Source organism: Glycine max, chromosome 13 (assembly GCF_000004515.6).
Source record: "Glycine max cultivar Williams 82 chromosome 13, Glycine_max_v4.0, whole genome shotgun sequence".
In the NCBI taxonomy this organism is placed as follows: Eukaryota; Viridiplantae; Streptophyta; class Magnoliopsida; order Fabales; family Fabaceae; genus Glycine; species Glycine max.
Genome location: NC_038249.2, coordinates 19,245,998 through 19,258,181, shown reverse-complemented (window position 1 = coordinate 19,258,181; position 12,184 = coordinate 19,245,998). Strand labels below are relative to the sequence as shown.

General features: G+C 33.6%; 2 protein-coding genes across 3 annotated transcripts; one reads left to right on the top strand and one right to left on the bottom strand.

The window, feature by feature from the left end:
- The first annotated feature begins 1,585 nt into the window (after positions 1 to 1,585).
- On the top strand, positions 1,586 to 5,654 carry LOC100791862 (TPR repeat-containing thioredoxin TTL1). 2 transcript variants are annotated; one of them, XM_006593501.4, is made up of 7 exons: positions 1,586 to 3,047; positions 3,167 to 3,359; positions 3,562 to 3,734; positions 4,107 to 4,440; positions 4,542 to 4,746; positions 4,834 to 4,934; positions 5,039 to 5,654. In XM_006593501.4, exons 1-7 carry the CDS (start codon positions 2,095 to 2,097, stop codon positions 5,087 to 5,089), a joined length of 2,010 nt encoding a protein of 669 aa, XP_006593564.1. In that variant the 5' UTR covers positions 1,586 to 2,094; the 3' UTR covers positions 5,090 to 5,654. The 2 variants fall into 2 exon arrangements, with proteins under 2 accessions (XP_006593564.1, XP_003543765.1); XM_003543717.4 differs by having other exon boundaries at positions 1,717 to 3,047; positions 5,268 to 5,654.
- Positions 5,655 to 9,780: 4,126 nt separating this feature from the next.
- Positions 9,781 to 10,407, bottom strand: LOC102668123 (uncharacterized mitochondrial protein AtMg00810-like). The gene has a single exon (XM_006595150.1). The coding sequence runs from the start codon at positions 10,405 to 10,407 to the stop codon at positions 9,781 to 9,783; it is 627 nt and encodes a 208-aa protein (XP_006595213.1).
- Positions 10,408 to 12,184: the final 1,777 nt, after the last annotated feature.

Genomic DNA, 12,184 nt, shown 5'->3' with positions numbered 1-12,184 from the left:
ATTTTTTTTATAGAAAATTAATATTAAATATTAAACTTTTTTTTATCAGTAATAAATAATAATAAACTTTGTTTAAACTTCAATCTTTTGAGTCATTACAATTAATTGCTTTTTGTGATGAGGAGAATAATCATATTTGCTTGTCATGAGTGCTATATATCGGGTCAAAAAGTGATGGCTCCCAACCTACAATTACACCTAAACCTATTTCTTTCGATCCTTTCAGACATTAACCTTACATGAACATGTATGTAAACTGTGTGAAATAAAAGTTTTATCAAATGCCCCAGATGTTATTGAACAAGTATTTTTAATCTGGATGTTATTGTATTATTCATTAGTATGATTATAAAATTTATTATTATCAGTGTAGTTATATTTTCTTTTTGTAATATAAAACTGTAATAAATAATGTTTTGTAGGCACAAAAATTGAAACTCGTAATCTTATATATAAATAAGGAAAAAGTCAATATGTTTTAGCATTTGATTAAAGTAGAACGATGTGACACCTTAACAAATATGCTAACATAGTAAAAATAATTTCAAATACACTATGACATAATTATGTGACATAACAGAATATTAAGTTGCGTTTCAGAAATTCTATATTGTAAATAGATTCACATCTCACTGCCTACAAGCTTCAACAGTAAGTTCCATTTTATATGCAGCTATGACTGGTCCAAAGTTAGTATGCATAATAAAAAAACATACCTTCATTTGTTTGCATATTTGCACAAATTTATAATACACACTACACAGACCGAAAGAGAGATCATAACCCAAAGTCCTTCCAAAGTCCAAAGTGAAAAACAAAAAAAATAAAATAGCTTTTTTCTTTTCTTTTGAAGAGGTCAATGAGATTCTACACTTACGCTTTAACCTATTAATCTAGCATATTAAATTAAAAGTAAACCACATAGTCCAATTAATTACTCATCAAAACAGTACCATATTGTAAAAATTAAAGCAGGGGATGATACGTTTAATAATCATGACTTGAGAGCAAGTGGACAAAATTAACAATTAACATGTCGGGAAAGTAAATCCAAAATTGGATATGGTTTCTTATCAATTAGGAATGAACTATATTATAGGATGTATTCTCTAGTTTACTATAGTTTGTCCACAAATTTAATTACTTCTGAAGAGACAAATATTCGGTTTAATTAAAATTCATAAGAAGGTTCTAAGAGCCTGGTTGAACTTGATAAAACATTTATCTTGTATGCTAATATGTTTCTATTTGGTCCTAATGATGGTGCTACAGACCTTATTATTATAATCCTACAAACCTTTCTTTTCTATTTTAATTTTAATGAAATAAATTTAAGCCAGGGTCCCACACGCAGGGACATCCTAACAAACTTGATTAAACAAATAATATATGACCTAAAAACTATTCTACAAATAACATTTTTCTTTAACTGTGACATCACAGCTGACACATAATTACCCCCTTCGGAAATAAAATACAAATAATAGCATTTTAAATTCAATGCAGTCACTATTATTAGGTGTGAATTTTGCTCTCAATGATCCTTTTGACATGTTTAAATTTGTGAAAATTTCACTTTTAACTTAGTCTTTGTTTAATGATAGAACTTATCAAAAAAATATCATCTCCATTTATTAGAGAGGATCTAATAAGAGAGACAAATATATGAGATCACATGTGTCTCTCTCTCTTCTACTTTTACTAGACGGACTCCTCTAGTAGAGGAGTCATACTGAAACCTATTCTATGTATTTTACTTATGTGTATGTTACAAACTTACTATGTTAACCTTCTCTTGAATCATCGACCCTTGCCCTTTTTGTGTCCCGAAAGCCGCGGAAGAAAGAGCGAAAGTAGTTTCTTGGAAGGCACTCTATAAGACTATATATATATATTGTACAGAGCACGCCTCTTGCATAATAAAGTGCTTCATATTCAAGCCATCACTTTAAGACTTGCCTTTCATAATCTCTCAGATATCTTTCAACTTCTTCTGTGCTTTATTCTTTGGTTCATTTTGTTTGGTTTTTCCCTCCATCTAAACAACAAACGTAGTTGTTTCTGTGACACTTCACATAGCAATTTCAACAAGCCATGGAAATGAAGGCAAAGAACAACAACAACAAGAACAAGGTTGGGAGTGAATTGGGTTGTGGTCTCATGGGGAGAATTCTCCACCTCAAAAGCCACAAGATGAGAAAAGCATCTGTTCACTCCCTACCCTTGAAGAATGCACACAGTGATGATGATGATGTCAAAACTGAAGAATCAAAGGTTGCAAGAAAAAGCTTCACTCACACTGAGCCACCACACAAACTGAGTGGTGCAGAGCAGAAACCTGCCAGAATGAGTGTCTCTATTATTCACCACCAACAACAACAACCTTGTACAAATCGAAACAACCAACATCTGAGGCATTCAGATGTTGCTGCAAGAAGCTCAACATCATCGTTCACTAGTACTTCAATTTCATCTCACACTAAGTTTCAACAAAACCAGGACAAGGATCATGAGAGGAAGCCACGTGGAGACCCCACTGGAAATTCTCTTGCACTTGCTAGGATAAGCACTAGCAAAGAGAACAATGAGAACAAGAAGTCTCAATTGAAACTCACCGGGAATTTGCTTGTGAATAACACACCAAGAAGGAAGAGTGTGGAATACATGCCCAAGAGTGCAGAGCTGAACTCTGTTCGCAGTTCTTACACCAATGCAAGCAAAGTCTTGATGGGGAACATCATGAGGAGGAACAGCAACAGCAACGAGGTTGCACAGTTTTTGAGTCCAAGGCTGAAAAAAATGGACCCTGAGGTGTTGAAATCCATGGGAAATGAAGCATACAAGCAGGGAAGATTTGAAGAGGCCTTGGCTTTGTATGATCAAGCAATTGCACTCGATTTGAATAAGGCGGTATATCATTGCAACAAGAGTGCAGCTTTAATTGGCTTAGGAAGGCTTCAGGAAGCAATTGTTGAGTGTGAGGAATCTATCAAGCTGGACCCTTCTTATGTCAGAGCCTACAATCGTTTGGCCACAATATATGTCAGGTACTTGGTGATAATAATGAAATGTATATGCTTCATTCAATGTTGTTAAGTATGTTTTGCATTACAATAGTGATTTTTTTTTGTTACTTTAGCTTATAGAATTGCAAATTTCAATGCAGGTTGGGAGAAGCAGAAAAAGCACTAGATTGCAATCAGTCAATCCCATATGTTGATTCAATACTTGCTTTCCAAGCTCAGGCTCTTCAAAATCACCTTAACAAATGCATAGAAGCACGGAAAGTCAATGCGTGGAGTGATATACTAAAGGAAACACAGTTTGCAATATCCTTAGGTGCTGATTCAGCTCCACAGGTTAGTCATTTTCTTGGTCAAGCATTTTATTTTTGTATGTTTATTATGAAACCCCAAATAGTTTTTAATCTCTGATTCTGTATCAAAGTTCGTTCAATTGGCCAATAATGCCGTCAATTGGTCATTATCTAGCATTTATGTTGGTCTCATACTCAACTGCTATGACTATGCTGATTAATTAAAAATTGGATATGTATGCTAGGTCTATGCTTTACAAACTGAAGCCTTGCTGAAGCTCTTAAGATATCAAGAGGCCTATGTCATCTACGATAAAATGCCAAAATTTTCAATTGATTGGTGTACCAAGATGTTTGGCCCAGCTCGCAGCGCTTACCTGTTGGTGATAGGCTCAATGGTTTACTTGGCATCTGGCAGGTTGGTGAAAATGCTTTATTTTGATGTGTTTGACAATTTCCTCTGTCATGGTTTATATATTTGGCAGTTGGCATGTATTGTTACTAAGATATGCCTAGCATGCTAATAAGTACTATTTCTCTTGAACCCTCATAACAAAGAGCTAGAACAAAAGATTCATTCTCATTAGATTAGACTATGGGAATGATGTACAGTAAAATAATAGTACATTGCAATTCTGTAGACACCAAACTATAGTAATTATCAGCCTCACACTGCCAATGCTTTATTTGTATAATTATATTCAATGTTCAATGCTGAATATTGCTGATACATTTTCTGAGCCTAAATTAGTGGTGAATCTAAATTTGAATTGAATTTGTTGTTTATAAGGTTTGAGGAAGCTGTGGCATCAACTCAGCAAGCAGCTAAAGTTGATCCAGGCAATAGAGAGGTGAATGCAATGGTAAGGAAGGCCAGAGCTGCAACATCAGCTAGAATGAGCGGAAACTTGCTCTTCAAGGCATCGAAATTCACCGAAGCATCTGGCGCGTACAACGAAGGACTAGAGCATGATCCACACAACTCAGTTCTACTATGCAACAGAGCTGCATGTCGTTCCAAACTTGGTCAAAATGAGAAAGCAATTGAAGATTGTAACGCGGCACTTATGGTTCAGCCAGGTTATAGCAAAGCAAGGCTAAGGAGGGCAGATTGCAACGCCAAGGTACTTTATTTTCTATGATAATATTTAATTCTTCTGGTCAATAGTAAATACTTGTTTGCAGTTAATAATAACCCTTTTGTGATTCTTTTTTGTGCATGTAGTTGGAAAGGTGGGAAGCTGCTATTCAAGACTACGAAATGCTATTAAGGGAAAGGCCAGGGGATGAGGAAGTGGCAAGGGCTTTGTTCGAAGCTCAGCTCCAACTCAAGGTGCTTCATGGTGAAGATATTAAGGACTTGAAATTTGGTTCAAACTTGGTTTCCATCTCAAGTAATGATCGGTTCAGACATTATGTAACCTCACCTGGTAAGGCATATTTGGCTGCTTCTGTTACACAATTTCATTAATGAGTACCACAAATACACTAACCAAACGTGAGTGTTAATTCAATAGGTATGGCTGTGGTGCTCTTTAGCAACAAGACAACCCACAAGAAAGTGTTGCTAGTGTTGGAGCAAATCAGCAAGAGATTCCCATCAGTTAATTTCCTCAAGGTTGGTTCATTTTATATTGTTTAGACTTTGTAGTCGGTGGGAATGTTAACTGAAATGTTATTAGAACATAGAATCTTCAACTCTATCAGATATTAACTTTTCAGGTTTCAAATCGCGGACAAATGCAGCTGATGCGGTTTCAATTACGACCGTAACCGCGGACAGTCAAAAACTTATGTTGCGGCCCAAATCAGTTTTTTAAAACCTTATAAATGCAACAAATAATGCGATTAAGAAAAACAACGTTGACCAATATTAATTCTTTAAATTTGTTTTTGTGTCTTTTTCAATGTTTCTTTCTTAAAACTTACAAACTTAATGATAATGTTTTAGGTGGAAATCGAAGACCACCCCTACTTAGCAAAGTCAGAAGGTGTGAGCTCTATCCCAGCCTTCAAAATATACAAGAACGGATCAAGGGTTAAAGAAATCTCAGGCAACAACCACGAGTTGTTAGAAAGATCAGTTAAATTGTATAGCAGCTGAGATCATTGCACTTGAATAACTTCCTCAAATTGTTTCTCCTTCATAAATTAGCTGATCTTGCTTACCGGGCAAGAGGATGAGCATTGTATCACTGTAGCATGTAAAAATGTTCATAGAAAAAAATTGTGTTAGTAATAGATTCTTTTAATCTATTGAATGTTCCTTTAATTATTCATAGCCATGTATATTGGTTCGAAAAACCTAAACAATTGCGTTGTATTTTTTTATATGAAATATTACGTGTTCTTAACAAGAATGTTTTCTCAAAAATTCTGTCCTTTCATTTTTGTTGCTATAGCCTTCCTGAGTTACATTTGAACTGTTTTTCGGCCATCCACTCCAACATCCACAGGAGGCTTGTTCAAAATTGTCAGGGGCATATTTTAAAACATTCAAGATGTTGTGCTTTCATTAGATGCAAATAAAGATTCATAGCTTAATTTAGTGTCTATCTCTCTTTGTATTTCCATTCAGAACCACGTTGAATGACAATCTTACAATTTCTTCCAACCACATTTGAGTGTCTTAAACAGTACTATGAAAACGGCGAAACAAACACACCCTTAGTTTATATAAAGAGATGGATGGCTATAAGATTTTCCCATGACAAACAAAACAACTATAATCTGATCCTGTTAGGTGATATCAGTTAGGAAATCACATTAATAAGAATTTGGGTATTATGGGATGCCTAAGTCTCATATGGAGTAATATGGCATGTTTCACTGGAGTACTTAAGTGGCTTCACTGACTTGGTTCTTCTTCCTTGACAGCTAGCTTTTTAAAGTGAAGTTTCTTGAGTACTCGGGTGCTTATCAATTAATTATATCAGAACCTTCCACCATGTGTCTCAACTGCAAATGAGCACATGGATAGTAATGCTGAACATTACAGAGTTTGCTTGAGACTAGTTAAAGGGCCAATGCACAACTAGCCGGCATGAGTGTTGGAATTGCAAAGCTTAGGGGGATGATAGGATTTAATTGTAAGCAATTATAAAGTATGACACTCAACTCCCACATTAAAAGTATAAGATTCTAATGTAAGATTTAAGACTTAAAACAACAACAGCTAGCTTTTACTGGTGTTTTATCCCAAGATTTTTATCAATCAGTATCCAAGTCCTTGTCACACACCATGGCATTATTAGACTTGACCAAAATACCAAATTCTAAAAAATGTTATTAAACATAATATTACTTTAATAACTTTTTTCCGATGTAATTTTTCTTGATCTCCCACTACTAGTCCTCTTGACTCTTGAGAGCTTTCCATGGAATAATGCCTCTATTTGTTCCACAATGCTGCCTAGGAGCCAATGTTATATCATCTAGTTATGAAGAGCATGTGACTAACAAGCTATGAAGCACAAACATAGACATCAGACAAGGATACTTTGACATGATTAATGTAAATATAGGACATGAAGACACCTGATACAAACACAAATAAGGAGATTTTAATGAAATGATATATGAGTAATGAGTAACATATAACAAAATATTATCTAAATTTAGGATATATTTTTCTTTTTAAACCAACCTTGTGTAAAGGTGATGGCAACTTAAGTATTCAAATCAACGAAATATAATTTTTAAATCAAAAACTTATAAGAAATGTCCAACAAGTGTTAATGTTAAAAACATGTCTAACACCGCAACACTTCAAACAAGAGAGGTGTATGTGCTTCTTATCTAATTAGACGGTCATAATCTGCATGGTCTGGTCTTTAAAACTACTGTAGTTGGATATTTTAACAAGGGAGAAAGAAGCTTTCAGAGTCATAGTAAAATGATGAGGGCAGTGGGGGCAGGACCAGAAAATGATGATTGAAAATTTGATCACACAGATTGCGCTGTGTTGTCAACTCATTAGTTATTACTGTTGAGCAAAAATGTGGTGTGGGATAGACATTTTATCACAGTGACTAAATTGTAAATAAGAAAATTAGAAGGATTAAAATGTATGTTTAATCTAAATCATTGATATATATATATATATATATATATAGATATATAACAAAAACTCACATAGTATATATAGATGCACTCTAATATGCAAGTTGCATGGTAGAATTAGTCTCGTGATTATTCTGGTGGTTGCATGTTAAGACCATATGTGTGTTGGGGAGCATTAGTATGATGATTAACCATTTAGCAAAATCAGCATGATGGAGGAGACAAATGGAATCGAATAATTTAAGTAAAAATCATGGAAGTAAACATTTCAATTTTGTCATGGGCTTATTATTCTCTCGAAATCACTGTTCTTGAAGTGACAGAATTCAATGTAAAAAGTGAATTATGAAGGTTTTAACGAAAGCAACAACCAACAAGAATAAGTATAACATAATTAATAACTGTAAGAGAAACAGGGTAACTAAAGACTGGAGAATATTGGTGGATGTTACATTGCAACCGTCAAGAAAAAGATATAAAATAAACGCTTTGTTTCCATCCAGTGGTTGTAGTAACAATGATGAATTCCTTAGTCAATGAAGACAGAAAGAATCTTGATAATTTCTTTTTTAACTTATTCTACCATGTTACGTGTGTTGTCTTGCAATGTTCTTCTGATTATATAAGAGAAGAAACTAACGGCGTTTTAAAAAAACAAAAAAAACAAAAATAAAGTGCTAAACAAATTATAATAGCTGGATGCATTTAAGTTTTTCATACGTATCCCATTTTTAATGATCATAAATCTTCCGAACATTTTCTTTGTAGTTTTCTCACATCTTAACATCTTTACATTGAGTTGGACTTTGTTTACTGGGTTTAGTATTTTTTTTTCTTTATTTTTTACTTTTAGTTCCTAAACAATTTTTTTTAGTGATTTTGGTTCTTATATTAATGATTATAGTTTTTATTATTAAGTAACAACCTAAGCATATCCATGTGAAATGTCCCCATAATTTTTTTATTAATGTATAATAAAGAAACTCTTACACAGATTTTATTGTGCATTTCTTTCTTAATACAATAAAAACAAGGTTTCATTGCATGAGAGCATTTTTGTTAAGCAAGTGTTAACTAATTTCTTATAATTTATATAATAAATATTTTTTTAATTCTTTAAAGTCCCTTAACTAATATTCTAAAAGCACTAATTAATAATACTTTTCTTTTTATTACATTTAGTAACAACTCGAAGTGGGTGCCGATTGCATTTCCCAAAAAGGACCAAATGAAAAAGGTTGAAATGAGAACAAATGACTAGTTGTGTCCATTATACAAAATGTTCTAGGCCGATGGCTCAAACCCTAATTGTTCTAAGAATTACAACCCAAATTCTCAATCTGTAAAAATAAACTAAAAAGTACAATAAAATAGAGAGAAAAAATGAAAGGGACACATCCTGTTTTTTAACTGACAAACACTTTGTTTTTAAGGAAAACAACACAGTGGCTTATTGCACGATTTCCGATCTTTTCACTTTCAATTTCACGTTTTCGATTTTAAATGAGCTTCCGTCGATATCTCGATCATGTTCTTGACATGTGATCAGAAGAGAGCATCTACGAAAGCTCTATTCTTCAGCCTATTTATATCACAAAAAGAATTTGGTTGAAAGATTAGAAGAATTGGAAGAAAATTCTAGTATATTTAATTCCTTAAACTCAACTCTTCCTTTTTATTTCTTTGGTATGTCCTGGTCTCCTCGATGTTGGAGTGGTGCCTATAGTGTTGATTTAAAGATTGTTCAAGGTAATGTTTTGATCACTAACAGAATCCATGATTTCCATGGAAGCAATGAAAACTTGCAGAGAAAGCTAAGAGAGGAGAAAAAATTTAGTGAGAAAGATGATTATCATTGAACAGAAAATGAGAATTAACTATCTAGAGAATTGGTTAGTATAGTTTATATAGTTGGTTATAATTGATTACAAGAGTAGTTATAACTCACTAAACTAACTCTAGTTACAATGTAATCAATCTGAAATAACTATGATCAAGCTAAATCTATGTTAAGATCCCCCCTCAAGCTATGAATGGATATTGGATATTCCTAGCTTGGAATACAAAAATTGAAACGCACTAGGCAACAAAGCTTTGGTGTATATGTCTGCAAGCTGATTAACAGAATTGATATGAAGCAACTTCACAATGCCTTTCTATAACTTCTCCCAAACAAGATGACAATCAATCTCAATTTGCTTTGTCCTCTCATGAAAAATAGGATTTGTAGTTGTGTGAAGAGCATATCGATTGTCACAATACAAGATTGCATGTTGCTGAAAAATGATTTTGAATTCTTCAAGCAAAAAAGTAAGTCATTGAAGCTCACAAGCAGCACTAGCTAATGCTTTATACTCAGCTTCTGAAGAACTTCTAGACACAATATCTTGTTTCTTAGATTTTCATAAAATCAAAGAATTACCAAGATGAATGGCATAACCAGTAATAGATCTCCTTGTATCAATACAATCAACCCAATCTGAATCACTAAATCCTTTCAAATGAATTTGACTATCAACAGAAAGAAAAATCTTTGCACTTGGAGACCCTTTGATGTATTTGAGAATCCTAAAAGTAGCTTGTTGATGAGCTGAGGTAGGTTCAGCAACATACTGACTTAAATGCTGCACAACATAAGTGATATATGCTCTTGTGTTGGCCAAATAAATCAGTCTTCCAATTAGTTTTCTATAGGAAGAAGCACCCTCAGTTGAAAGAGGAGAACTTGAGTGTTGATGAATCCTTGTAGTATAATCAAAAGGAGTGGAAACTGGTTTAGATCCAAGCACACCAGTGTCATTAAGAATATCTAAAGCATACTTCCTTTGACATAAATTGATCCCTGCAGGTGTTTTGGCTATTTCAAAGCCTAGAAAGAACTTCAAATCACCCAAATCCTTTACCTTGAAGGCATAGTCCAATAACTTTGTAATATTTTGGATCTCAATCAAATCATTACCAGAGAGAACAATATCATCCACATACACCAATAAGGCAGTAATAGATTGAGGACCATGCTTAATAAACATAGAACAATTAGATACACATTGAGTGTACCCATGAGAGATAAGAAAGGAAGACAATTTGGCATACCATTGCCTATTAGCCTACTTCAAACCATATAAAGATCTCTGAAGTTTACACACTTTTCCTGATTTATCTAACTGCATACCTGGAGGAAGAACCATATACACTTCCTTATTCAAATCACCATGTAAAAATGCATTATTGACATCTAATTGGTTCAAATATCATTGATTTACATTTGTTAATGCCAATAAGAGTTTGACAGTAGTCAATTTAGCCACTGGAGAGAAAGTATCTAGATAATCTTGCCCCTTAATTTAAGTATAACCTCTAGCTACCAATCTAGCTTTGCACCTTTTTATAGATCCATAAGACTTGTGCTTAATTTTATAAACTCACTTACATCCAATAGCAGTCTTATGTTGTGGAAGATCTGTAAGGATCCAAGTATTATTAACCTCCAATGCTTGAATCTCTGTATTCATAGCTTCTACCCATTTAGGATCCTTAGAAGTTGCATTGTATGATTGAGGCTCAACATGTTGTGTAACAGACAAGATAACCTTGTGGTAGGAATAAGTCAATTTCCTATAAGATAAAACAAAACTAAGAAGGTAAAAGGTATTACTTGTAGAGAGATTAGTAGCAATTAATGATGGATAAGTGATGTTAGAGTCTTTATATTTACTTGGCCTATGAATTTGTCTCATTGATCTTCTAGGTGTTTGTGTTGTTCTTTATGAGGGAATAGGATCAGGAATAGTATTGTTTGATTCGACAGTGGCATGATCAATTGAAGGTTTTAAGGGTAAGTCATCAAATTGATCGATTGTATTATGAAAAGAGGGGAATGACACAGGTAATATTGTTATAGGATCAAGTTTGTTTTGAGTATTAAAAGGAAAACAATCTTCATAGAAAATGACATTCCTAAAAATAGAGATAGCCCTAGTCTTAAGATCAAGAGTAATATACCCCTTTGTATTTGGCTTGAACCCCATAAAAATAGAAGTAGCAGCCCTTGGGTTAAGCTTCTTTCTATTAGCAGTTAAAGTACTAGAAAAACACAAGCAACCAAACACTCTTAAAGAAGTAATATCAAAGGGAGTTCCATAGAGTTTCTCATATGGAGTTTTATTACTAAGAAACAGTGTAGGTATGCCATTTATGAGAGTAGCAGAATGAATTAAAGCATAAGACCAAAAAATGGAAGGCAAATTGGACTGAAATAGCAGGGATCTAGTAACATTAAGTAAGTGTTGATGTTTTCTTTCTGCAATCTCATTCTGTTGAGGGGTTTCAACACAAGATGTTTGGTGAACAATACCAGTTTCATCAAAATTTTCTTAAGATGAATTCCGATCCATTTTCTGTCCTAATAACTCTCACCTTTGTATTAAACTGCCTCTTAACAACAGCAACAAAATTCTTTTAAGTGTGTTTGTGTTTCAACTTTTGAATGCATAAGGAAAATCCAAACAAATCTTGAGTGATCATCCACTATAGTTAGAAAGTATTTATAACCATTTAAAGAAGTTACACTACAAGGACCCTAAATATCAATGTGTATAAGATCAAAAATAGATGAAGGGTGAGAATCACTACAAGAAAATGGTAGTTTTTTTTTCTCTTTTGAATGATGGCAAGTATGACATACAAACTTTTTTTCAACAGTGAGAAGTGGACAAAATTGTTTTAACAACATCATTCTTTCATAAGATGGATGTCTAAGTCTATTATGCCATAAGTCTGTAGGTGTTCTATTACATGAAAAAGCTG